At 56.8% G+C, this 25,568-nt stretch overlaps 2 protein-coding genes across 3 annotated transcripts in view; one reads left to right on the top strand and one right to left on the bottom strand.

Annotated features, from left to right (window-relative positions):
• The first annotated feature begins 6,999 nt into the window (after positions 1 to 6,999).
• On the top strand, positions 7,000 to 15,330 carry NAGPA (N-acetylglucosamine-1-phosphodiester alpha-N-acetylglucosaminidase). Of its 2 annotated transcripts, XM_023616360.2 has the most exons (11): positions 7,000 to 7,143; positions 7,246 to 7,701; positions 8,651 to 8,790; positions 9,163 to 9,271; positions 10,310 to 10,438; positions 10,922 to 11,127; positions 11,222 to 11,269; positions 12,296 to 12,424; positions 12,566 to 12,697; positions 12,785 to 12,848; positions 14,534 to 15,330. In XM_023616360.2, the coding sequence occupies exons 1-11, from the start codon at positions 7,058 to 7,060 to the stop codon at positions 14,742 to 14,744; spliced, it is 1,710 nt and encodes a 569-aa protein (XP_023472128.1). In that variant the 5' UTR covers positions 7,000 to 7,057; the 3' UTR covers positions 14,745 to 15,330. The 2 variants fall into 2 exon arrangements, with proteins under 2 accessions (XP_023472128.1, XP_023472129.1); XM_023616361.2 differs by lacking the exon at positions 12,785 to 12,848.
• A 5,847-nt stretch (positions 15,331 to 21,177) lies between these two features.
• SEC14L5 (SEC14 like lipid binding 5) overlaps positions 21,178 to 25,568 on the bottom strand; it is a 39,871-nt gene continuing 35,480 nt past the window's right edge. The window contains exon 16 of the mRNA XM_023616362.2: positions 21,178 to 24,978. Within this exon, the coding sequence (XP_023472130.2) occupies positions 24,867 to 24,978 (112 nt within the window). The 3' untranslated portion in view covers positions 21,178 to 24,866. The remainder of the gene's footprint in view (positions 24,979 to 25,568) is intronic.

Genomic DNA, 25,568 nt, shown 5'->3' on the forward strand with positions numbered 1-25,568 from the left:
AACGTTTCTCTTTCCCAGCTTGTGGTTCTTCCCCCTGCTCTGCCTCATTGTGAGTGTATCTAAACGGTGTCAGCTGGGGCTCTGACACTAGTGTTTGAGAAAAGACCTTCTGGAGCCTTATTATGGGCTCAGGTGCTGTCTGTGGTGCTGATTTCAGCCAACGTGCAGACAGGTGTCAGAATTAGATCCAGGATAGAAAAACCAGCTAAACACCCAGTTCTTGAGTTGGAAGACTCTTCAAGTCCATCATCTTGCTTTGCCTCAAAGTGGAAAATAGCTGCTGATCATCCTTATGTGACAATTTAATCATACTGAGAATCTGAATTAAAATCCCCTTTGTTCCCTCTGTGCCCAGCTGAGTAATCCGGCGGAGGGAGTGGTTCTTCTGAATCTTTCCTGTGGGAGTTACTCTCCTCTGTCTAATCCTCCTTGCTGCTGCTGCTGGATGCTTTCCCACAAGCGCTCTTAAGTTGTCAGGCCCACAGGAATGTTCCTGGATGTTGTTGATGAGTGTGACTTGCTTTTGAGGTTGTGGTTTTCTCAGGGAACCAGGAGCCAGAATTTAATACCCACTTGGCACTCCGTATGCTTCAAGGATTTCTCCCACATTGCCTCACATACAAACGTTTACCAAGACAGGCACGAAACCTTGGGAGAAGTCCACAGGAAACACACACCCGGATTAGGGGGGAATTATGCCCCACCCCATCCCGCCTGAATTTGAGATGGATTAGCCACTGGAGTCTGACACTGATTCATCTTTAGAAGGCTCAAGTTACTAAACTAGGGGAGCAATGACTCCAGGAGAAACCTGAGCTTACAAGTCACTTTCAAGAAAAGATCCTAACTGGGGGCCAGCCAGGTGGTGCAGCAGTTAAGTTCACATGTTCCACATCAGCGGCCCGGGTTTCACTGGTTTGGATCCCGGGTGTGGACATGGCACCTCTTGGCACACCATGCTGTGGTAGGCATCCCACATATAAAGTAGAGGAAGATGGGCACCGATGTTAGCTCAGGGCCAGTCTTCCTCAGCAAAAAGAGGAGGATTGGCAGCAGATGTTAGCTCAGGGCTAATCTTCCTCAAAAAAAAAAAAAAAGAAGAAGAAGAAAGAAAAGATCGTAAGGCAAAATGGGACATGGGAAGAAAAACTTGCAAGACAAACCCGCCTGAGTCATCGCTTCTTTGGATTTCGTTCACCACAGGGCACTGAAAAGAGGTAAAAACTCCAGCGATGATCTTTTCACCGCTGTCCCCACCTCAGCCCTCAGCTTCTCCTCACTGAAGATGAACCCTGTGAGCATTTAATATGATGCGGAGGCGGGAGCAGGGCCTCGTTTCCTGTATCCCCACCATGGTCAGTCCACCCATTGCTGCTCACTCCCCCCCTGGAAGAGTTTCTCACTGTGTGGCCTGCAGCCGCCTGCGTCAGAATCACCAGGGGAATCCTGTTAACCACGCAGACTCCCTGGCCTGCCTCCAGAGACTCATTCAGCCTCCAGGAGGGGGCCTGGGAACATGCCTGTTTGCCAAGCCCCTAGGGGACACTGATGCTAGCTTGGGAACTGCGGTGGCCCCAAAGCCTGGACCTCTGTGATATCAGGTGCCAGATAAACAGAACATCTATACTGAACACCAGGGCAGCAGCCTTGAGCATGTACATCCAGAGGAATAAATAACATCCGTTCCCTTCACATGTTCCTCACCCTACCTGAAGGGACGTTGGTGCCTGTTATGGGTTGAATGGTGCCCCCCCCCAAGTTCATGTGTTGAAGTCCTAACCCCCAGTATCTCAGAACGTGAGCTGATCTGATAACAGGATCTTTATCAAGCTAAAATAAGGTCATTGGGGTGGGTCCTAATTCAGTATCACTGATGTCCTTATAAAAGGGGAAATTTGGACGTAGACATCCACACAGGACACAGACGTGCACACAGGGAGAATGCCATGTGAAGATGAAGGCAGAGAATCCTACAAGCCAAGGAAGGTCAAGGATGGCCAGCAAACAGCCAGCCGCTAGGAGACAGGCGAGAGCAGACTCTCCCTCCCAGCCCTCACGAGGAACCAACCCTGCTGACACCTTGATCTGCAACTTCCTGCCTCCAGAACCGCGAGACAATAAATGCCTGTTGTTGAAGTCCCCAGTCTGCAGTGCTGTGTTATGGCAGCCCCAAGACACTAACACAGCCCTGCCTCAAGGAGCCATCTCTATTCTCAAGGTCCCTGCAACCCAGCAGCCCCGGGGAAAGCAGTTCAGCCATTCCGATTCATTCTCAGTCTGGGCCTCTATTAAAATGATGGACGCTAGACCGAAAATTAAAAGAGGAACTTTCTCAACGGCAGACCACAAAACCATACCCAAAACTCCTGGGAATTCGCCCATCCATTCGAGAAACATGGCAAGCACACACCAAGTTCACGCCCTCTGCAAGTCTCTCCTGTCTTTCTGGAACAGTCTTCCCGTGACCCTCCGCCTCCTCCCAGTGTCTGCTCAAATGCCCCCTTATCAGAGGCTCATTACCTAACCTCCACCCACACAGACACCAAAGCACCTCCCCGCAGGGCCTTGCTCCTGGTTCGGCTCCATCTTTCTTCAGAGCATCACCACCGGCAGCATTGGCATGTAACTGCTTATCACTGTCACTGAGGCGTCAGCTCCATGAGAACTCTGTTCCGTGCCCTGCAGTCCCTCAGCACCTGCGACATGGGCATCCAAAAGGTCTTTGTTGGATGAATTGAATGATGAAATATTTACTGAGCAGTTACCATGTGCCAGGGGTGGCGCCAGGCCCTGTGGGCGCAGCCGATCCCACCCTGGGCAAGCGTCACTATCTCTTGAAAGCTCGTCAAACATGCAGGTTCCCAGGGCCCCTCCTGGTGGTTGAATGAGTCTCTGAGGGCAGGGCCTGGGAATCTGCATGTTTAACAAGATTCCCCGGATGATTCATGCAGGTGGACACAGGCCACAAGGGCCCCGATCCCATCCATTCATTCAAGGAATATCCGTGAAGCACCTACTGTGCGCCAGACACTGTGCAGAGTGCTGGGGAAAAACAGTGAAAAGCAGCAATGGTCTCTGCCCTCACGGAGATGACAGTGGGGTGGGGAGACAGACATGAGCAAACAATAACCATCAAACAGATGGAGCTGCTGGGAGGGAAGGACTGGGTACCCGCCTTCAACCTTGTATCCTTCTCCTCAGTTGATAAACGTATTCCAACACCTTAACATTGTTCATGTTCTAAATTAATGGAGGAAACAGCCGTCGGCTCTGTTCCATCCCTGTCGGAGCTCAGAGATCTCAGTCAGAGAACCTGCTAGATGCACGGAAAAGCTAAACAGCAGCAGGAAATGTTCGCCTCAAAGCTGAAGAGGGCAGATAAAGCCTCAGAAGCGTGTGGTTCGAGGGCTCAGGGAGGAGGCCACCACCCCCAGCCCCATCCTGTCGTCGTCAAGCTTCAATCCTCCCCACTGTCCCCAGACACCCCTGCTCCCACCCCGCCCCCCACCCCAGGCAACCACGAATCTGCTTCCTGTCTCCCCAGATCTGCCTTTCTGGACATTTAATGCAAACGGAATCACACGACAGAACTTTGGGGGGTGATGAGAATGTCCTGAAAGTGGGCTAAGGCGATGCTGAGATATCTCTGTACATTTACTAAAAATCATTGATGTGTACACTTAAAACGGGTACATTTTATGGTATGTAAATTATACCTCGATAAAGTTTAAAAAAGACCACCTTCCAGTGGCTTTCTGTTTCACTCGGCTGACAACCCAACTCATTTTCCCGGAGCCCTGCGGGATCTGGCATTGGCCTGGCCCGCCCACCTCAACCCTCCCCACACGCTCTGCTCGCCTCGATGGCTCATCTTCCTCCTCTTCTGGCCAAGCTCTGTCCTACCTCCCGGCTCTGTAGTGACCTCTGCTGCAAAGCTCTGGCCCCATCTCCCCACGGCTGTCCCCTTCTGTCCCCTTCTGTCCCATCCTTTACGTCTGGGCTTACAGAAGCCTTCCCTGCCACCCCCAGGACATCGTTCTTTCTCAACCCTGCTTCTTCCAGGCCCTCACCACGCTTGCATCATTTAGTGTCTGTCTCTGCCATTAAAATCAAAGCTCCACGAGGGCAGGGCCACCGTCCGTTTCATCAGCCTCTCGCACACGGGAGGTGCTCAATTTGTTGAATCCACAAATGATGGCACAACCCGCATGAGGATGCTCAGAAGGGACCAAGGTTTTCCAAAATGAAGCGTGGGTGTGAGCACCGGAGAAAGCTGGGTTGGTTAGCTCGTTTGCCTAGCTGGCTGTCTGTGACTGGTTGTTCTGTGCATTTTGATTTCACAGCTTTGAGGCATTTATAGGCTTAGGTTTTGGTTTGCTTACGTAGGCCACCATGGCATTAGAGCCACACCAGTCTAATGGCCTCCGTGTTTAATTAACATCACAGGCTGCTCAGTTCCAGGGGAGCATTTCTGTGGCACTTCTGTGCTTAGAACAACTTGGGAAAGGAGTGACAAACAGCAGGGTAGGTAGGAGACTCACCAGGGATGGCCTGTACCCCCAGTTCTTGGCTGCCATGGAGAAAAGAGGACTTCCGGGGCACGGAAGTGGGCGGCAGGCCTTGGCTTGTTTGCTGATGATTTTGGGGCAGCCTGGTTGTAAAGATCAGAAAGACAGGATCCCTCCACGTCAGTATACTTGTGTCAGGCCAGGTCATTTAAACCCAGAGAGGATCAGTCATCGGGAGTGTGGCTAACAGAAGAGGATTAACTATGGTTTCCCCATAGGCCTCAGAACCGCTCTTGGGGGCCCATTTGGGGTCCCTGACTCTGTTAGTTCTGCCAAAGTTAAGGTGTCAGTCGGGCCACACTCTCTCTCTAAAGGCTTGAGGGAAGACTCTGTCCCAGCCTCTCCCGGCTTCTGGTGGTTGCTGGCAATCTTCGGCCTCCGTTGGCTGGTAGCTACGTTGCTCCAGTCTCTGCCTCTGTCCTTCTTTCCTCTGTGCATCTATCTCTCTGTGTGTCTCTTCTCTTCCTATAATGACACCAGTCAAACTGGACTTAGGGCCCACTCCACTCCAGTGTGACCTCATCTTAACTAACCACATCTGCAAAGATCCTACTTCCAATGAAGGCCACATTTGAGGTTCTAGGAAGGACGTGAATTTGGGGGAACGCTATCCAACCCAGTACACTGACCCTGGCTGTCTCTAAGGGGCGTGGCTCAACGAAGGGCCAGAGTTCAAGCTCTAACGGTGCTGACTGTGGACAGAAAGGGGTTGGCCTGGCCCCAAGTATCCCTGGCACCAAAGGCGAACTAGACTTGCGCTGGCTCCTGGGTGGCCCGTGCATTGCACGGGCGCCGAAAGGCTGCCTAACCCTGGACACTGCCCCGGACCAGAGGCCCAAAGAGAGGCATCGTCTCAAAAGAAGCTCAAAGCACAAAATAACTAGCCAGCTTCACGGCGTCTGACCTGTGCAGGTGCACAGGGCCTGTGCATGAAAGAGCCCCATGCTTGCTTTCACACTCTGCTTTCGCCATCTTGAAAGTCTTAATTTTTAAACAAAGATCCTGTGAAAGATGACACGAGTGGAGCCATATTAAAATAGAGCCAGAGCAGCCATTTCAAAGGAATTGCCTTGCACGTCTTGTTTTCTTCATCTTCCTAACTGGACCAAACTGCCAACATTCCAGAAGTCAGTAAGGATGAGGGTATCCTGTTTATGAGAACTGATGGCAGCAGGACTTTGCTGATGACCAGATCACTCAGCAGTTGATGAAGTACAAGTCTAGCCTTTTGCCTAATGACCAAACCTCAGGCCAATGTCTGAAATACAAACCCAGCCTTACCTGATGGAGCACCAGTGAACTCTTCCTTAATACTGAGGAGGATCGAGGCTGCCCCAGGGAGAGAAACCCAAGGTGTCCTGCCCTACATACTCATCTGTATCATCCTCGGGAAGCAGGGGACTCCTGACCGGATCTGACCTGATTTCTTATCTAAAGCTATAGGACCACCCAATAAGCAGACTCCACCTACACTGATACCATTTTAATGACTTTCTTTACATAATCTTTCCTTTGTCTTGTAAAGAGATAACTCACATACCTATGCCTTAAATTTAGCCTTACTCTCAACCCGTTGCAGCTCGTCACTGCCCGTGGGTCCTGTCCCCATGCTATTCTCTAAACAAAAGAGCACTACTGCCAGACCTTGAGAGTCCAAGAAATCTTGCTTTCGACTCCTCGACTCACCGAGCCCGCATCATATAATATGGCTTCCTTTATGTCAACCTTGTGTTGAGCCCGTATCATAGGGACAATTGACAAAACTTGCATGTGACCTGCACGTTAGTTAATAGAATTCTACCAAAGTGAGTTGTCCTAATTTTACTTGGCCTGTGGTTACGTAAGAAAATGTCCTTGGGTGCCGGCCCGGTGGTTGAGTTCGCATGTTCTGCTTCGGCCCAGGGTTTGCCAGTTCGGGTCCCTGGTGCAGACACAGCACTGCTTGTCAACCCAGGTTGTGGTAGGTGTCCCACGTATAAAGTAGAGGAAGATGGGCACGGATGTTAGCTCAGGGCCAGTCTTCCTCAGCAAAAAGAGGAGGATTAGCAGCCGTTGGCTCAGGGCTAATCTTCCTCAAAAAAAAAAAAAAGAAAAGAAAATGTCCTTGTACCTAGAGCGTACATAGTGAAGTACTGAGGCCAAGGATCACGATGCCTGCAACTTGGTAGCAAACGGTTCCCAAAAAAATGCACAATGTATGAATAAAGTACAAATGACAAAGCAAATGGGGCAAACGTTAACAACCAGTAAAGATAAGTAAAAAGTATACCGGAGTTCATTATTCCACTCTTGTAACTTTCTGCAGGTTTGAAATCACATCAACATAAAAAAGTTCCCAGCACCAGCCTCCTCCCAAAACACGGTAAATTATAGGACGAGATCTCGCGACATCTGAAGGAGCGCAAGCAATTGAGTCAGAGCCGAAAGCGACCCCCGCAGATCTTGAGTCACGTGGGAAGAGGCCACGTGACCGGACGCCCGAGTCCAACATGGCGGCCTCCATGGGCCGCCGGCTTCTCTTCCTCCTTGCGCTGCTCGGCTTCCTCCGGGAGGCGTCGGGCGGCCTCGGCTCGGGGTGAGTACAGCTCCCCGTGGAGGGGTCGGGGGGCGAGCCTGACTGGGGGTCCCCCCGCGCGGGGCACAGCCCTCCGAGCTCACGGCCGCCCGGTCCCCGCAGGGCCTCCCGCGACGACGACGTGCTGCTGCCCTACCCCCGCGCGCGCGCGCGCCCCGCCCGGGACTGCGCCCGGGTGCGCGCCGGCCCCCGCGAGCACGAGAGCTGGCCGCCCGCCCGCGCGACCCCCGACGCCCGCGGCCCGGCCGTGCGCGCCTTCGTTTCGCACTTCGCAGGCCGCGCGGTGGCCGGCCACCTGACGCGGGCCGCCGAGCCCCTGCGCACCTTCTCGGTGCTGGAGCCCGGCGGGCCCGGAGGCTGTGCGGCGAGGCGTCGCGCCACCGTGGAGCAGACGGCGCGGGCGGCCGGCTGCAGCGTGGCCCAGAACGGCGGCTTCTTCCGCATGAACACGGGCGAGTGCCTGGGGAACGTGGTGAGCGACGGGCGGCGGGTGAGCAGCGCCGGGGGGCTGCAGAACGCGCAGTTCGGGATCCGCCGCGACGGGACCCTGGTCACCGGGTGAGGAGGCAGGGAGCCCCCGCGACTGTCGAGGGCAGAGGGCCTGAGATCTGGGTGTGCAGGTCAGCCAACCAAGCTCAGCCTCCGTGTCCCCATCTGCAGAATGGGGACAGGAATACCTTCCTTGCAGACTTTATTCATCCTCCAGAATCGTGGAGCTCTTGCTTCGTGTGAGGCAGTGAGCGGCGCGCTGGGGATACAGCGGTGAACAGGCACACACAGCCTTTGCTTTCACGGACTCTGCCTCGGTGCCAGGAAAAATAAACAAAAGCTAAGGAAGTAATTAAGATCAATTCAAATTGTGTATGTGCAGCGAAGCAGTGAACAAGGCAAACCAATTGTAAATAGAATGTTGATTTTAGGGAGGGGGATCAGGAAAGGCCTGTTTGAGAAGGAGACCTTGGAATGGAGACCTGAAGATTCATCATGAGTCAGTCAAGGTCAAAACTGGAGGAAGAGTGTTGCAGTTAGAAGGAACAGCAAGCGCTGAGACTCAGAGGTGCCTCCGGGCTGTGTGCGTGTGAGGGCTGAAGGAAGGAGCAGAGTATCAGAGGTTGACAGGGCTGACTTTGATCATTTAAAATCTTGCTCTGACCCTGCCTGGAGACTAGGCTGGAGTAGAAGCGAGGAGGCCAATAAAGAGGCTGTTGGAGGCATCAGGTGGTGGTTTGGCTAGGCTGACGGCCTCGGAGATTGAGGGCCCGAGATGAACTTGACATCTGTTGGGGATGGTGGTTTCTATTAAATGAGGTGTAGACTGGGATGCGAGACTGCTCCCAAAGGCTGCACTCAAGTCCAGGACCAGACAGGTTCCTGGGGCACTGGGAGGAATCAAGCAGCTAGACTGGGGCAGGTTGGGGAGCCCCACTACCCCCAGCTGCCCCTGCTGGTAAGTGAACCCGCAGCTGCCCCTGCTGATAAGTGAACCTCGCGCCTTCCCTGTGACCAGATACCTGTCTGAGGAGGAGGTGCTGGACACCGAGAATCCATTTGTGCAGCTGGTGAGCGGGGTCGTGTGGCTGATTCGAAATGGAAGCGTCTATGTCAACGAGAGCCAGGCGACCGAGTGCGATGAGACGCAGGAGACAGGTGGGGGCGGGGAGGGGGCAGCTCTTAAATCTCTCCACAAGTGCTATTCTAAGCGCTGAGGCTCGGTGGGGATTGAGACAGGTCCCTGCTCCCTGCCCTAAGGCGTTTGGATTTTGTTCTCAGAACCGTAAAAGGCATGGGTGGGTTTTTACCTGGAGGCTGATGCCGCTTGATTGACATTTAAGAAGAGCCCTCTGGCTACTACGTGGAGACTGGCTGGGACTGGACAATGTGGGGGGCGGTCACGGGGGAGGCAGGAAGATGCTGGATGGCATGGACCAGGAGGTCGTGGTGGATCTGCAGGCAGGGGCAGGCAGAGCCCAGGAGGCCTCCCAAAGGGCCAGGTCATCAGCCCAGCGGCCTCTCTTTCAGGTTCCTTTAGCAAATTTGTGAACGTGATGTCCGCCAGGACGGCTCTGGGCCACGACCGGAAGGGGCAGCTGGTGCTTTTCCACGCCGACGGGCAGACGGAGCAGCGGGGGTGAGTGCTGGGAACCGGGCCTCCAGGCCTGGGCTGTGTCAGCTTTGAGGAGCTTCGACCCAGTAGCCACCCTTCTGACCCCCAGCCGTTCCTTGGAATGTTCACACCCATCTGGCCCCACCTTCCCACCGGAAGAGGGCCCCTAGGTCTGTCCCACTTCCGAGAACTCACCGTCCTCCTCATACTTGCTCTCAGTCTCCCCAGCTTAGGTTAACTCTCCCGCGCCCTGGTTGGGGTGAGGGAAGTTATCACAAAGTTAGCAGGGAGAAGGCCTCGGTTCCAGTCCCAGCTCGGCCATCTGCTCTGTGGCCATAGACAAGTCACTCAACCTCTCTGAGCCACTGTTTCCTCCTCCGTAAGGAGAATGTTAGTTTGCTGTTGCTTCCTAGCAAATTAGCACAAGCAGCGCCCATGGGTTAGTTCTGTAGGTCAGAAGTGCAGGAGGGCTCCTCTGGGTTCTGTGTTCAGGGTACCCCATGGACAAAACCAAGCTGCTGGCCAGCCCAGGCGCTTCACTGAGCTTCTGGAAAGGATCCTCTTCCCAGCACACTGAGGTTGCTGGCAGAATCCAGTTCCTCGTGGTTGTAGGACTGAGGTCTGTGTGTCCTTGCGGGCCGTGGGCCGGGGGCCTCTCAACTCCTGAGGCTGCCCTCCTTCCTCCTCATGTGTGTCCCCTCCCCGGCTTCAAGCCAGCAAAGGTGTGTTGAATCCCGCTAATTCCCTCGAATATCCAGTTTCGAACTTCATCTTTTGCCGCCAGCCAGAGGAAGTTCTCTGCTTTTCAGGGATCCTGTGACTCAGCTGAGCCCACCCAGCTGTCCCGGGACAGCGTCCTCCTCTGTGGACAGCTGTGCCACGTAACCTAACACGGTCACGGGAGTGATCTCTGGTTATATTCCCAGCGTCCGGGGATTGGGATGGGACATCTGTGGGGGGCCATCCAGAAATTTGGGTGTGGTGGCCCCACTGTGGGAAGTAGGATGCGTTAGCCCAGAAACAGCGGTGGGCGCGGTGGGCAGCACTGCTCTTGTGCCGCAGTGTGAACCTGTGGGAAATGGCGGAGTTCCTGCTGAAACAGGACGTGGTCAACGCCATCAACCTGGACGGAGGGGGCTCCGCCACCTTCGTGCTCAACGGGACCTTGGCCAGTTACCCCTCAGATCACTGGTAAGCACGCCAGAGCCCCCTGGTTGAGGGTCCAAGGCCAGGTCTGTCCCCGACTGTCTCAGTCAACAAACATTGAGTACCTACTGTGTGACAAGCCCTGGGGCTTCGGCAGTGAGCAAGAAGAGCCGAGGTCCCGGCGTCTCACTGCTTTAGGAAGTATACGCAGTGTTCCAGGATGATCCAAGGGGACGAAAGGAGGTTGAGTGCTCGGGAAAAACCTCTCTGATGATAATGAAGCATGAGCTGAGATCTGAAGCATGCAGAGGTGGCTCCGTGGGGGTGACAGTCTGTGGGCAGCAAGAACAGCATGTGCAAAGGCCCTGGGGTGGGAGGGATTATAAGGGGTGGGAAGAACCTATAAAAGGTTGGAAAAGGGATATTGGAGAGAGAGGCACCCCTTGTGGGCTGTAATAAGGGGATTGAGGGATCGGCTGGGGATGGCCAGCATTGAGGCCTCTCTTCACATAACATGTCCCTCTGCAGCCAGGAGAACATGTGGCGCTGTGCCCGCCACGTGTCCACTGTGGTGTGTCTGCATGAGCCCCGCTGCCAGCCGCCTGACTGCAGCGGCCACGGGACCTGTGTGGAGGGGCGTTGCCAGTGCACAGGGCACTTCTGGCGGGGTGCTGCCTGCGACGAGCTGGACTGTGGCCCCTCCAACTGCAGCCAGCACGGGCTTTGCACAGAGGGTGAGTAGGGGCTCTGGGGGGCAGCTCTGAGCTGGGCTCCCAGCTCCGTCCCCCTGGTCCTGCCCACCTGGCCTCCTCGGTCTTGTCTTGGCAGCTGGCTGTCGCTGTGAAGCTGGATGGACAGGATCCAACTGCAGTGAAGGTAAGAGCCGCCAGGCCGGCCGGGCACGTGGGGACAGGGTGGGGCAGCTGTGAGCCTCTGAGGCCTGTCCCCCCACCTTCTGATCTGCAGGGCTCTCGCCTGTTGTCTCGCTCCTGCCTCAGACATAAACCCCCGTATAGGGTCCTGGGGCAGCCGCTACAATTCCACAGACTTGGAGCTTGAAACAACACACTCCTCCTCTCACGGTTCTGGGGGCCAGAACTCCAGAATCAAGGTGTCGGCAGGGCTGTGCTCCTCTAGAAAGATCTAGGGGAGGCTTCTTCCTGCCCCTTCCTGCTCCTGGGGGCTCCAGTCTCTGCCTCCATCTTCACACGGCCTTGCCCCTGTGTGTCCAGTCTCCCTCTCTGTTCTCTTACCAAGACCCCAGGTCACTGGGTTTAGGGTCCACCTGAAATCCAGGATGTTGTCATCTCCAGATCCTTAACTTAATTGCACCTGCAAAGACCCTATTTCCCAATGGGCTCATGTTCACAGGTTCCGGGAGTAGGACATAGCTTTGGGGAGGCACACTTCACCCCACTGCCACCACCCACAGCTAAAACCCTTCGGTGGCTTTCTTTTGCACTTGATGGAAAACCTGAACCTCACAGCATGAGCTGCCAGGCCCCAGCGCTCGGGCCCCTCGTTGCTTGCTGCGGCCACTCTGCTCCTCATGGGCGAGTCTCAGCTTAGGTGTCACCTCCTCAGAGGCCTCCCTGCCCCCTCCACGGTGTGCCGCAGCTGCCACAGGCGGTCACTTCCCTCTCATGCTTGTGCACACTTGTGCTCCGTCTGACACTTGCTGCCTGGCTCTCTGGCCGCCCGGCCTCCGAGCCCGGAAGCTCCGTGAGGGCAGGGCCTTGGGGCCTGGTGGGTGGTAAGTTCTCCGTAGCTGCTGTGGGGAGACCATGTGAGCCTCCGTACCGCTCTGGGGGTGACCGAGACCCGTTTGCAGTCCTGTTGGCCCCAGCCTGGGCTGGGCAGGGCCGGATTTTGCAAAGAGCCCACCCTCTTCCCCCATCCCAGCTTGCACCAACGGCTCCTTCGGGGAGAACTGTGCCCAGAAGTGCCGGTGTCAGAATGGAGCTGCCTGTGACCCGGTTCGGGGGACCTGCACCTGTCCCGCTGGCTTCACGGGAGACACTTGTGTGCAGGGTAAGCTGGACGAGCCCCCGAGTCAGCCGGGAGGGAGCACTCCAAGGGCACCTCCAGGTCTGGCCTCGGGGAGCCCAGGGGGCACTTCTCCTTCAGCCGGGTTCTGCACACATCCAGGGCCCTCCTGTCTCCTCTCTGCAGAGTGTCCCCTCGGCTGGTACGGGCCGGGCTGCCGGAGGCCTTGTGAGTGTGAACACAGGTGTCCCTGTGACCCCCAGACCGGCAACTGCAGCCTCGCCCAGGCACCCACCCTGAACGACATCGTCTCCCAAGGTACCGCCCCTGCCAGGTCCGCGGGGGCGGGGGGGTGGGGCAGCCCCTCTCCTCGCAGCCCCTCAGCCTCTCCCTGGTGTGTTACAGTGAAGCAGTGTCTCCGGCCATCGGAGGCCACCGTGAGGACAGGAGAGTTCTCCCTTCTCACCGGGTAGGTCCGGTGGGAGCTGGAGCAGGTGTGGGTGGGCGGGCGTGGCCTCTGCTCAGGGACTGGGAAAGGCTAGGAGGTGGCGGCTGGGCACCCAGGTGACGTTCCTCCAACATAAGCACAGAGAGTCACACTGATGCCGCCACCTGAACCATCCAGGGAGACGGTGAGCAGACCCTGGTCACCACCCCAGCAGGAGTCCAGGGGGCAGGCAAGGTGTACTTTCCATGGACGGGAGACTCACGGCTTCTCAGCTCCCGGGGCAGAAGCACCGACCCCTGAGGAGGTCACGTCATGTCTCAGGCCCCTCTGTGCACCCGGGCCTTGCGGTGGGGCTTTATCTCTGCTTTCTAGTTCAGTGGGTCTTACACTTGACCTCCAGGAGGGCATAGTGAAAGAGACCTGGGCCCACCCCTGGAGTCTCTGCCCCGTGGGTCTAGGGTGGAGCCCAAGAATCTTATTTCATTGCAATCCCAGGGGATGCTGATGCTGCTGGGCCGGGGACCTCGCTCTGAGAGCCTCTCTCCTGGTTCTCACCTCCCATGGCCCTGCCCACTCCAGAGGTGGGAACCAGGTGTGGGGATGAAGGAAGAGCTCCCGGCCTTGTCCTCTGGCAGCACCTGGGAGCTTGTCAGTAATGCAGATCCCAGGTCCCTCCAGGACGTCCTCACCCGGCAAGTCTGGGTGAGGCCCCGAGAGAACTCCTGGAATGTGCATTGAAAATGCACCACAGTGGGGACAGTGGCTCCCGGGAGCCCCACGCCCCGGGCCTGAAGTTCAGGCTCCTCAGATGCGAGGCTTGGAGCCCCCACACCATGCAGACCTTGAAGCATTGGCAGCTGCCAGCAAAAGAAGGGGAGACGGGGGCTGACGGGCATGGCTTGCAGGCCCCGCCCTGCCACAGCCTGCCTGTGTCCAATTCTGTGTTGAGGGCTTCAGTGAAAAAAAAGATATAGAAAGACCCGCCTGCACCCTGCCTTGGAGGGTGGGGTGCCTGTTCTCGCTGCTCTGTCTCTTCAAGGGCCCTGGAGCACAGGATGCAAACTGACACCTCCCAGGCGTCATTCAGTCCCCACCTGTATTTTCTTTGGCCTGCACGATGTAAAAATTTAAGATGGATTAGCAGCACCTGAAAATCAGTAATATTTACATAAAAATTTTTTTCATGGCTTCTCTTTTTTTTTTAAGATTGGCAGCTAACATCTCTTGCCAATCTTCCTTTTTTTTCTTCATTACCCCAAAGCCCCCCAGTACATAGTTTGTATATTCTAGTTGTGAGTGCCTCTAGTTGTGCTATATGGGATGCCGCCTCAGCATGGCTTGATGAATGGTGCCATGTCCGCGCCCAGGAGCCAAACCGGTGAAACCCTGGGCCGCGGAAGCAGGGTGTGCGAACTTAACCACTCGGCCACAGGGTCGGCCCGCCATGGCTTCTCTTGAACTATCAGCAGATGTGGCAGTGCTGGCCCGCGTCCCATATAGTGACTGACCCTGCTGCTTCCTGCACATGTGTCTGGAGTGTGCCCCCAGCCTTGCCGGGCCCATTTTGCTCCTCGACAGTCCCCCCATGTGGTCCCTAGAGACCCCAAACTCTGTGCCCCCATTCTGGGTAGAGGAGGGGAGGGAGGGTTCCCCTCCATCGCTCCCCATCCCAACAGCTCCATTCGGGGTCTCTCTCCTGCCCCCAGGACCACCTGGCTGGCCCTCACCCTGGCCCTGGTCTTCCTTCTGCTGGTCAGCACGGTGGTGAACGTGTCCTTGCTCCTCGGCTCCAGAGCAGAGCGGAGCCGGCACCTGGACGGGACGTACGTCTACCACCCGCTGCAGGAGATGAACGGGGAGCTCCTGGCCTCCGAGAAGGAGCAGCCGGGCGACGCCCAGAACCCCTTCAAGGACTGAAGCCTTAAAGCAGCCCTCCTGGCCTGTTCTGGAGGCTCGTCTCAACACGGTCTCGCTTCTGCAGGGGAAACGCCAAGGCCACTGACTGCTGGGGTGGTCTCAGCCCTGGTGCCAAGCCAAGCTTCTGATAGCCCCTGTGCCTCAGCCCCTCGCCTCGGCCCTCCCCTGGCTGCCTGCGCTCGCACCCCCAGCCATACAGTGCTCCCCGGAGAGAGACTGCCTCCTCCCCCGCCTGCCTGTGTCTGCTGCTCACGAGGCCTGTCCCCCAGGGCCTGGCCCGCTGCCAAAGAGCCTCCGGCCCCCTGGGCAGGGCCACCCGCCAACGGAACTCACCGTGGCCACACAGCGCCCAAGTGGCGGGGGCCGGTCAGCCCCCTGGACCGGAGTGGATTAAAGAGACGATGGCCTCCTCAGAGGATCCTTTTCTACAGACCTCCTCACCAACTTTGCCGACAAGAATTCTGTTTCCTGTCACGGGAAGCTCCTTAGAAGGGATGGGGGGTGAGATCATGTTTACAGGTTTCTATTTTGTCATCCTGCCGCCAAGAGAGTTTTTCTACCACTTGAATAAATTTAGATAATAAAAGGAGCCTCCGAGGGCATCTGAATTCCAGATCGTGGACTTTGGGCAACTCCCAGGACTGAACAGGTCAGGCTGGGGAACCTGGGTCGGGGGCCGGAACGGGCGGCCCAGCGCACACCCAGCTCCCTGGTCTGTTTCGTTCAGTCCTGGGTGACTCCCGCGTTGAGTCAGCTGGAGATCTTGCTGAAATGTGGCTTCTGGGCTGGGGTGACTGAGAGTCTGCAAGCTGACCGGCTCCCCCATGATGCCCAGGCTGCCGGTGGGAAAGATTGATGAGTTCACACCGTGACTTAATTTAAATTAGTTACCAGCATTTAAAAGTCAAGAGGTTAACGCTCCAGATTTCTAGTTTCTCTTTAAGAGAGAGCGAGCTAGGACCCCCAGCTGACGCCCTCACCAGGCGGTGACTTGCCAGAGCCACGAATCCACAGTCCTGCTTGGCCTGCCTGCTGTTCCGTCACAGCCCCAGCAGCCGGCTTCCCTCGCCTGTGACCTGCCAGCCCTGTGAGCGTCGAGCTTGTCACTGTGGCCGTGAGGGGTCTTCAGGAAGTGCCCGGCAGCCCCATGCCCCCATAAACACATGTCACACTGTGGTCCAGTGGCCTTTGGGGAGGTGAGAGGGAGGAGGTGCCAAGCCTTCAGCAGGTCCTCGCACGTCGTGGACTGAATAAGGTGCCCTGCCCCGCAGTGTGATGATGCGAGGAGGTCGGGGCTTGCCTTCAGCAGGGTTAGGTGAGGTCATGAGGGTGGCGCCCTGCTGAGGGGGTCAGCGCCTCCTAACGAGGAAGAGAGAGCGCGCTCTCCGCGTGCGCACACGCGCGCACACAGGTCACGTGAGCACACAACGCAGCCGCCCAACAAGCCAAGGAGGCCCTCACCGGGAACTGAGTCTGCGGGCACCTTGGTCTTGGACTTTCAGCCTCCGGAACCATGAGAAGTAAGTCTGTGGTGTTGGTAGCAGCAGCCCCAGGAGACTGAGACACGTCGTAACTGGCAGTTCTCTAGGGCTGCATAACAAACAGCCCAAAACTTAGTGGCTTAAAGCAACACCGAGTTATTGCTTCCCGTCAGAAGTAATGCTTGCACGTGATTCTGGGGTCAACTGGGTCATTCCGGCGCTCAAACGGGGATCAGTGGTCTCAGCGGGGCTCACTCATGGTCTGCACTCAGCTAATGGGCCGGCGGGGGCTGGGCTGGGCTGGCCACGGCCGAGGATGTGGCTCTGCCCCACGTGGTGTCTCAGCCTCGGGGAGGCTGGCTCAGGCTCGGGGTCAAGGTGGAGACAGGGTTCCCGGGACAGAAGCGCTTGCAAGGGCTTTTGAAGCCTCGGCTCCGAATGCCATGACCTCGTTTCCACCACGTTCTATCAGATCAAGTGCCCCGGCCAGCCCGGATTCAAGGGGAAGGGAGACAGACTCCCCCCTCCTTAAGGAGAGGAGCTACAAGGGGACCTGAACACAGCCGGCTAATCAAGCCCAGCCCAGCCGTGAGCTACTACCCTGCTGGGCACGTTTCCCTTTAGAAAGGAAGAATTCGGTTCAGATGGGTGAACCAGCGCAGGCCGGCTCCCACCTGAGTTCCTGTGGGGATGTGTCTGTGGGTCGCGTGTCTTTCTGTGTCTCCTTCGAAGACGGGGATAGACAAGTGGAGAGCCGCTGTGCCAGCCCCCGAGATTCCCTACGGGGCCGTATGTTTTGGTCCCACAGTAGGTGCCACAGGCCTAGGCTGTCGGTGTCCTTGGCATAGCCGATCGAGCACCTGGTGAACCAGCCGCCCGGAGCCCACAGTACCGCCCGCCAAGCTGCTCCAGGTTCTACCTCCTGACCCAGCCCCTCTCCCGGGTTTGTGACCCAGGTTGGCGGGAGAAGCAGGATGGCGCTCACAGCGTGTCCAGGGACGAATGTCCTTGAACTCGGGGGCAGCCACTATGTTCAAGGAACCCAGTGAACACTGGGAGTTTTCGTTCCTCCTTCCAGGATTGTCAACAACCAAGGTCACGGGCTCCTCCAGGGAGCTTGTGTCTCAAGTCCACCTGGAAGTTTCACTCCGTGTTTTGCTTTCCTTTAACACGCCGAGTGGCCCCTGGGCGGCTTGGATGTTGCTCCCGTGTTCAAGGCTGGGAAATAGTGACCAGAGCTCGGACAGGTCCCAGGCTCCCAGGATCGCTCTGGCGTAATCCAGGGACGCGGTTCCCAAGCCTGGCCCCAGGGCAGAATGTATTCCCTAGGGATGTTCTGTGATTGCAGACTTGTGGACCCTGGCCCAGGTCTGCTGAATCAGAATCTCAGGATGGCGGGGAGGGGGGTCTGGGAATCTACCAGGAGCACCCCCAGGAGTTCAGAGGCAACAGATGGGGGAAAACTTTGTCCCAAAAGCTCTGATCTGCATGGAGTCCTCTGTGTCGGAGGCCATGCTGGCCCCTGAGATGGGAAGTTACGGTACTGTGTCCAGGCTTGGTGGCTTCCATGGCAGTACCTGAAGGGGGTCCACCATGCAGGCCGGAGGGGTCCCTGGTTCAGTGACTAGGACATGCTGAGCAATGTGAGTCCTACCCGCACTCATCCTCCTGTAGCCCCTTGTGTTTTTAAAGTTTGTCCTAGGGGTACCTGTTGTCTTGCCTGCCCACCATCCAGTCTCCACCTTTAGTGACTGCCCCGTCTTAGGCTGGGTCCCCCAGCAGCAGAACCTGACACAAGCATGTGAGGGCAAGTAGTTTCTTTGGGAGGTGACCCCAGGAAGCTGGGGTGGGGGACAGGGAAGTCAGGCAGGGAAGGGGAGGAGGCCCGTATGCGGTGTGTGAGTGAGCAGCTCCCCGCCGTGGGCAACAGGCTTGACCCCCCCCAGGGCCTCTGGGAGAGTGTAGAGGATGCAGGTGGGGAAGCTGGGGTGTTTGTCAGCCTACACTTGTTCATCATGTGTCGAGGGCTGCTCATGGGGGTTAACTCCCTGGCACTTCCAGCCTGCCCTGCACAGGGGCCGAGGATGCTCCCACAACCAGAGGTAGCCATCAGAGAGCAAGTTGCAGTTTCATGCATTCAGACGCCCTCTCCGGTAATGACCGTGGGCCTCCCTCACATCTTTGGGGCACTAGCTCTCCCCCACTCTCCATCCCTGTGGTTTGGCTGGCACCATCCCCTCCAAGTTCCAGGTGGCTTCAGTGAATGGTTTGGAGATAGGCGTCTGTCCCAGTTGGCCAGTCAGAGTGCACCCTGGAACTTGTGCTGGAACTAGGGGGAAGAAACACTCCACTGGGATTGTCCAGCTTCCAGAGTGTGGGCCACACAGAGGAGAGTGAAGCCAATGTGGGGAAGAACGCAGAGAGAGAGCACCTGGATCCAGCTATACCTGAAAGGCAGAATCACTCTTGGACTTCCCAATTACATGGACCAGTAAATGCCCATTTTTGCTTGAGGCAGTTTCTTTTGGCTTTTTGGGTCTCTGGCAACCCAAAGAGTCTGACGCTTATGACGTACCGTTCCAGAAGTGGCACATTTTGGACTCAGGCATTTGCAGAGCTTAGATGAGACATGGAACAGGAGGCAGAAAAGTGTCCAAGATTCCAGTACCCACCTTTGTTGGGGGAATGCATGATGTGACGCAAATATACAAGAGCTAGAGTCGTCAAGCATCAAGCTTCGGGATTGTTGGTCAAGGATTAACATGGACTAGTTATGGCCAAGTGAGGATGCCCTCCCCTCCTCATGGTGGTGATGGAAGACCCCTGGGCACACATTGTGGACCAGAAGTCCCGGGGGACTGACTTGGAACCCCGAGTGTGTGCTGGGCAGTTGCCATGGTGACATGTCTCCGCTGTGGGGATGCTCTTTACAAAACTGTAGCATCGGGACAGACTCCAGAGAAAGCTTCCCACCCGGGGGTCAATGGCTGCGTTTTTTCAAGGGCTCGTAGGAGCCGGGAAGTGGAAACAGAATTCAAGCGTGACGTCCACAGCTTTCATCAGATTCTCAAAAGGGTTCGTGTCACAGAAAAATTTTGGCTCCAGAAAACCCTGGAGTCCGAGGTTTCAGATCGTGCTTTCTGGGGACCTGTGTTCCTCAGAAATGCCTTGAGGGGGCACTGAAGGGCAGGGAGGGGAAAACAGGCCGGGGAGAAGTTTGAAAGCCACAGCCGCCTCTGACGGCCCTGAGAGCTACCTGGTGCCTTTCCTTCTGGCTCTTTCCGGTTCCTTCCAGGCCTTGTCCAAACTCCCACGGCAGCCTCTGGTGCCCGACGGCCGCCTCTGCAGGGCCTCCAGACCCGGCTTCGGAGGAGAAAGAACTGGTCCCAGGGGCGGCCTCTGGGCCACAGGGAGCCCCAGTGTGTTCTGCCCTCTCCGGGCCCAAACCCCAGGGGGCTTCCGGAGAAGCGATCCTGCGCAGACAGATGTCAGCAGTGACCCCCGGCTCAGAACCAATCCAGCTCGCCTGCCCCAGGGAGCTCGTTCTCAACACCTACCACACCCGAGAGTCACCTGGCTGTTCCCCTGAGAGCCCTCAGCCACAGTTCCAGAGAAATCCACGGGGGAGTCGCAGGGAGCGAGTGGCCATGCCAGAGCAGGCGAGGGCTGCTTCCTCTCCCTCGGTGAGACGTCTTGGGCAGGGCTAGGAAGCAGAAGCCGGTGTAGACAGGGGCCCTGCCACCGTCACACCAAAGATCCGCACCCTCTCTGCTCCCCCTCCTTGGCCTCCAGCTCCAAAACAAAGGAGCCTCTTCAGAAGCCCATGATGTGTGTCCCGAGGGAGCTCACGGGACAGGCCCCCGCCCCCTCCTCTCATCAGCACGGTGGCTGTCCTGGGGCCTGGGACTTGGGTAAATCCCCAGGGGACAGGGCAGGCCCAGGAAGACGGACGGCAGGGCCTCACCTTCACCTGGGTGCCTGGTGAGTGAAATCCAGGAAGCCACGCCCAAGATTCCGAGTCAGTGGCACCGAGGGGGCCCCAGGATCTGCATTTTAATACAACTGACACGCCACACAGACACCTGTTCATGCACTGCAGCCACAGGCAATGGGTTGAATAGCATGTCCCCAAAATTCACGTCCAGGCAGAACCTCTGAATGTGACCTTGTTTGGAAGTAGGGGCTTTGCAGATGTTCCTGGTGAAGGACCTCTGGACGAAATCATCCTGGATTGAGGGTGGGCCCTAAGTCCAACGGCCACTGTCCTTGTAAGAAGAGGAGACACACAGGGAGGAAGGCCATGTGAAGACAGAGGCAGAGACGGGAGTGAGGCGGCCTCAAGCCAAGGAACGCCTGGAGCCTCCAGAAGCACCAAGAGGCAGGAAGGGTCCTCCCCAGGAGCCTTAGGAGGGAACCCGGCCCTGTGGGCAGCTTGAGCTCAGACTTCTGGCCTCCAGAACTGCGAGAGAATTGATTTCTATTGTTTTGTGGGGTTTTTTGTGGTTTTTTTGCTGAGGAAGATTAGCCCTGAGCTAACATCTGTGCCCGTCTTCCTCTATTTTTTTGTACGTGGGACACCTCCACAGCACAGCTTGATAAGTGCATAAGGTCCACACGTGGGATCTGAACCAGGAACCTGGGCCGCCAAGGCAAAGTGCATGAACTTAACCACTCAGCCACCAGGCCGGGCCCCAATTTCTGTTGTTTTAATCCACCAAGTTTCTGGTCATTATTATTATGGCCCTAGGAAACCAACACAGTGTTACATGCTTTATATATAGGGAATGTGATGTATTTTGGGCGCCCTCTCTCCCCCAGGAACCAACGTGCAACCCCTTGAGGGTGACAGTGCCCCCCCCCCCCCCAGACGGCTCCTGAGTCTTAGAAACAACAGCTGAGCGATTCTTGAGCCAGCCCCGGAAACCCCCAGGGTTTTAGGAAGTAGACAGAGGTACAGGCAAATCGAACACTTTTAATGCCTCTGGGTGGAGCAAACGATCAGGTCAACAAGAGACAGCGTGTTTTCCTGGCTGAAACAGACCGTGAGGGGAGGAATCACACTGTTTCACTGAACCATTCATTTGATGGGGGAGAGACCCCAGAGGCTGCAGGGGGGTGACAGAGTCTCAAACCCCACTTCTGTCTGCCGACGGGCAGAAGGCGCTCCGACCAGTTGAGCAGACGCCCCTGGGAATGACACTCTTCCAGGGGAGCGGATTTGCCCCCAAAACACAAGCAGTTTCCAAAAGGGAAAGTCCCAGGGAATTATCCCGACACCCACTCCGCTCCGCGTGCATGGGGTGAGCCTTCTGGAGAAACAGCAACGGGCGTCCTTGGGGAGCCTGCAGTCTTTGGGTGAGAAGCCATAAATAACCAGAATAACTGCTGACTTTGATCGAGTGCTCTATGTGCGAGACGCCGAGCTGTGGCCTCTACAGCCCCTCTCACTTCTTCCCCCTACAGCCCAGCGAATGAGGTAGGCACTGCTATCCCCATTTTACAGACGGGGAAACTGAGGCACAGAGGTTAAGTCACCTGCTGGAGGTCACACAGCTAGCGAAAAGACGGCTGGGGTTTGGAGCCCACCCTGGCTGAATTTTAAGACCCAGTCTCCTAAACCCAGCGCCTAGGCAGGGTCCTTCTGCTAGTGGCTGTTTCTGTCCTGGCCACAGCAGGTTAATGAACAAGATGGAGAAAGAAGCCAAGCCAGGGAACCCTGGGGTCCGGGGAAATTCAGAAGCCAAGGGCTCAGCAGCCTCTCCTTGGATTTGTAATTCCAAGCCCCCCGAAGGTAAGGACCGCCTGTTGATTGATGATGCTCCATGGTGGGCCCCAGAGACCTCCAGCATGGGAGGAGAGCTGTACAGACACCACCCTGGCCATCTACTGCTTTTGTGGCCCAGCTTCTCTTGTGCTTGGGCAACTGCGCCCCCCAATCCCACTGTCGCTTCTGGAGGGAATGTCGATCTCAAGGCCCCCAGCCCCTTGGGCATCCACAGGAGCAAGCACAGGAATTTTCCCAGGCCACTCAGAGCCTTCTGTGGGATCTGAGACAGAAAGAGTGTCTCTCTCAGCCTTAGAGATCGTGAGCCCTGTGGGTGTAGGCCAGGCGGTAGGCCAGTCACCTTTCCCACCAGGTGGGGGAGAGGATGAGACCAGTGTGAGAGGAGATGCAGAGCCAAGAGGCCTGGGTGAGGCTGAAAGGATGAGCATGTGAGCCTGGGGACACTGGGCTCCTGGATCCAGCCATCCCTGGAGCAAGCCCCACCCTCAGCCAACCCAGTTACAGGAGCCAGGGAATTCCTTTTGCTGCTCAAGCCAGTTTGAGCTGGGTTTCTACAGAGGGAGAGGGAGAGAGGGCTCACGGGGGAGAGCAGAGAGGGCTGAGGCTCCTCGTCCCCACTGTGAAGGCTGGACTGCTGACAGCAGACACTGTTCTCTGGAATCCAGTTGTGAAAAGGCACTTATCACCCCATGAAAAGGAAAGGCTTCTCCATCCTTCTCTGGGTGCTAGTCCTAGACAATAAATGTGCGGGGGGCGCCGGGGCAGCTTACCCCAAAGTGCTTCTAGGATGACACCTAGTTTTTAGAGGCAAGCTAGAAATTCATCGAAAGATAGTTGAAAATATCGCAAACTGCTCTCAGCGATAAATGCCTGGTGACAGGGGAGCAATCAGTTTTGAGAACATCTCCAGTCTCCCCCACCTCTCTCTCTCCCTCCCATGGTGCACAGACACCTGGACACGGGACGCGGAGTTCTGGATTTTGCTCCTATACCTGAGAAGTAAGCAGAAAACCAGCAGAAGGCGGACGAGGCTGGCTCCCTGCAGAGAGGATGGCCCTTCCCTCTGCTCCAGGGTGGGGATGAGGTTGTGCGGAAGGAAGTCCTTGCTGTCCTCGCCCCAGCACGCCGAGCCTGCACGGAGGCCACCTGCCCCACCCCTTGGGCAGGGCCCAGCAACTGTGGGTGCCGGCCAGAGATGACCCTCAATACAAACAAGGCACCAAGATAAGAGTGACACTGAGCCTCCGAGCCCCAGCTTGCCCCCAGCCTGCCATTTCAGTGAGGTCCCACCCGCCCAGGCAGATAGTGTGAGTGAAGGGGGCAGGCTATGTGTGGGTCCACAGAGAGGAGTGGGGACTGCGGTGGCCCCATCCAGCGCCACAGCTGTGTTGCCTTTATGCAGCAATAGAGGCCCGTTGTGCCAACACTCCCAAATGCCTAAGGGAAACCAGAAATCCTGATTTCTGTGTGAAATGCCCCAAGTTTTAAATCCCTGTATAGGCAAAAAGCAAAAACACTAAAGGCAGGCCAGATCAGACTGTGGGCTGCCAGGGGGTGACCTCTAGCCTGTTGCCTTTTTGGAGGCCCAGAAAAGAAAAGGAAAAATGTCCTCAGACCCCAAGGAGACCCAAGATTCTCTGATGCAGGAACCTGGGAAAAGTCTGTCAATATTGTAGCTCGTGCCAGGGGTCAATTTGCCCCACAGCAGACACAACAAAGTCACAGCCCCCGCCCCACAGGGGAGTCCTGATGCCATGTTGAGATCCTGGATCCAGCCTTACCTGAAGTAAGCCCTCCTGAACTGGCCAGTTACATGTGCCCATGAAAGGTTAGCCTTTTGTGTGGGTCTCTGTGACTTACAACCACAAGAAGACGTAATTAAACAGCTCCCAGGAGAGACAGCGACCTCCACAGAGTATAAAGACAGTCAGAACTACCATATTGCTGCCTGGAACTTAGCAGAAATCCTGGGCCTTTGCAGCCAAGCACTGGGAAAATGGATTTCAAGTCCAGGATGGGCTGCTCCCCACAGAAAGCGGAGCCTATAGGTGATATAACTACTCACCGTGCACATGCTGGGACACAGGGCATCCCTATGGGATCAGATGCCATGCTGAGCATGGATCATTTCTGCCTGCTCAGCCTCCTTTCCCCCTTCTTCTGGGGGGACCCCAGTATTCCTAGAGGCACCTCCCTTGTGCTTTTCAGACCAGGAGATTGGCTCCAGGAACAAGCACGTGATCCAGGCTGGCCAATTACTGCATCCCCATCCCTGCACAGTGACTGGTCCAGACTGAACACAGGGCCCTGTTGGCCAATCAGTGTTCTCCGTTCGCCTGGCAACCACGATTGGCTAATCACTGTTCTCCAGTTCCCCTAGCAACCTTGACTGGTTCAGGGATGGAGCGGGACCCAAGCAGGCTGATAGACTCAATCCTGGAATGTTGGATGGAACTTTGGGGGAGAGACGTTTCCTTCTAGCCAAGCTTGGGGAAGGGTGGGAGGCAGCCTAATGGTGATGGGGTCCCCTGTGTGGCGAAGGCACCTGAGAAGGAGGCCACCCCAGGGACAGCAGAGCCAGAGGTGGAGGAGGCGCTGAGCTGGTGACATCCCTGAGCCCCCTGATCTGGAAGACCAGAAGGTGGTCGGTCCACCCCTAAAGCAGATGGCCCTGTCCTTGCAACCTCAAGAGTCCACAAGCTGGATCATTGCCGTCGGCTCCAGACACCCCGACTTTGGCAGCGTCCGGACCAGGCTGCAGCCATGTGGTCCCAGTCCCCGCGGCAAGCCGGCCTCTGGTTCTGGGTATCTGCAGGCGCGGGAGGCAAGCGGGCTGCCCACAGGGCTTGGTCCCGGCTATCTGGAGACCAGGGAGCCGCTGTGAGACTGGCCCGACGAGGAGGAGGAGGTGGCGGCGCTGAGCTGGGAGAAGCGGCTGGTGCAGGATGCCAGGCTGGACATGGAGCCCCTGGGGAAGAAGGGCGCCACACACACGTCACCTTCTGGTCCGACACAGCCCCGGGGCCCACACGGAGCAGCAGAAAATCTGCTGATGCTGCACACGAGGCCCCAGGGCTCCGTCCCTAGGGAGGGGAACTGCCCCAGGGCGCAGGGGCAAAAGCAAGTGAAGCCACGATGAGAAGTGAAGCCATTTCCTGCACCCCCAAACCCCAAGCACAGAGCCCAGCCTGCCACAAACCATTCAGGGGCCTCCCCGACCTGGGGGCCGAGCCCAGCGCAGAGGGCGCCCCATCTCCAGCCTCGTCCCCCAGCCCCTGTCAGCTCCTCTGGCACCCGCCTCCCCTGCGTGGGACCTTTGCATGTCTGCACCTGCCGTCAGAAGCCTCTTTCTCTCCTGCCTGCTCTGTCTAGTCAGCCCCCACTGCAAACTTCAGAGCTGCACCGTTCCGGGGACCCCTCTGTGATGACAGACATGTTCTAGGTCCACATCGTAGGACGCAGCAGCCATGGGCCACGCAGAGCTACCGAGTGCGGGAAACGTGGCTGGTGCACTGAGGAACTGAATCTTCACTTTTATTTAATTGTAATTGCCAGGTT

Source organism: Equus caballus, chromosome 13 (assembly GCF_041296265.1).
Source record: "Equus caballus isolate H_3958 breed thoroughbred chromosome 13, TB-T2T, whole genome shotgun sequence".
Lineage (NCBI taxonomy): Eukaryota > Metazoa > Chordata > Mammalia > Perissodactyla > Equidae > Equus > Equus caballus.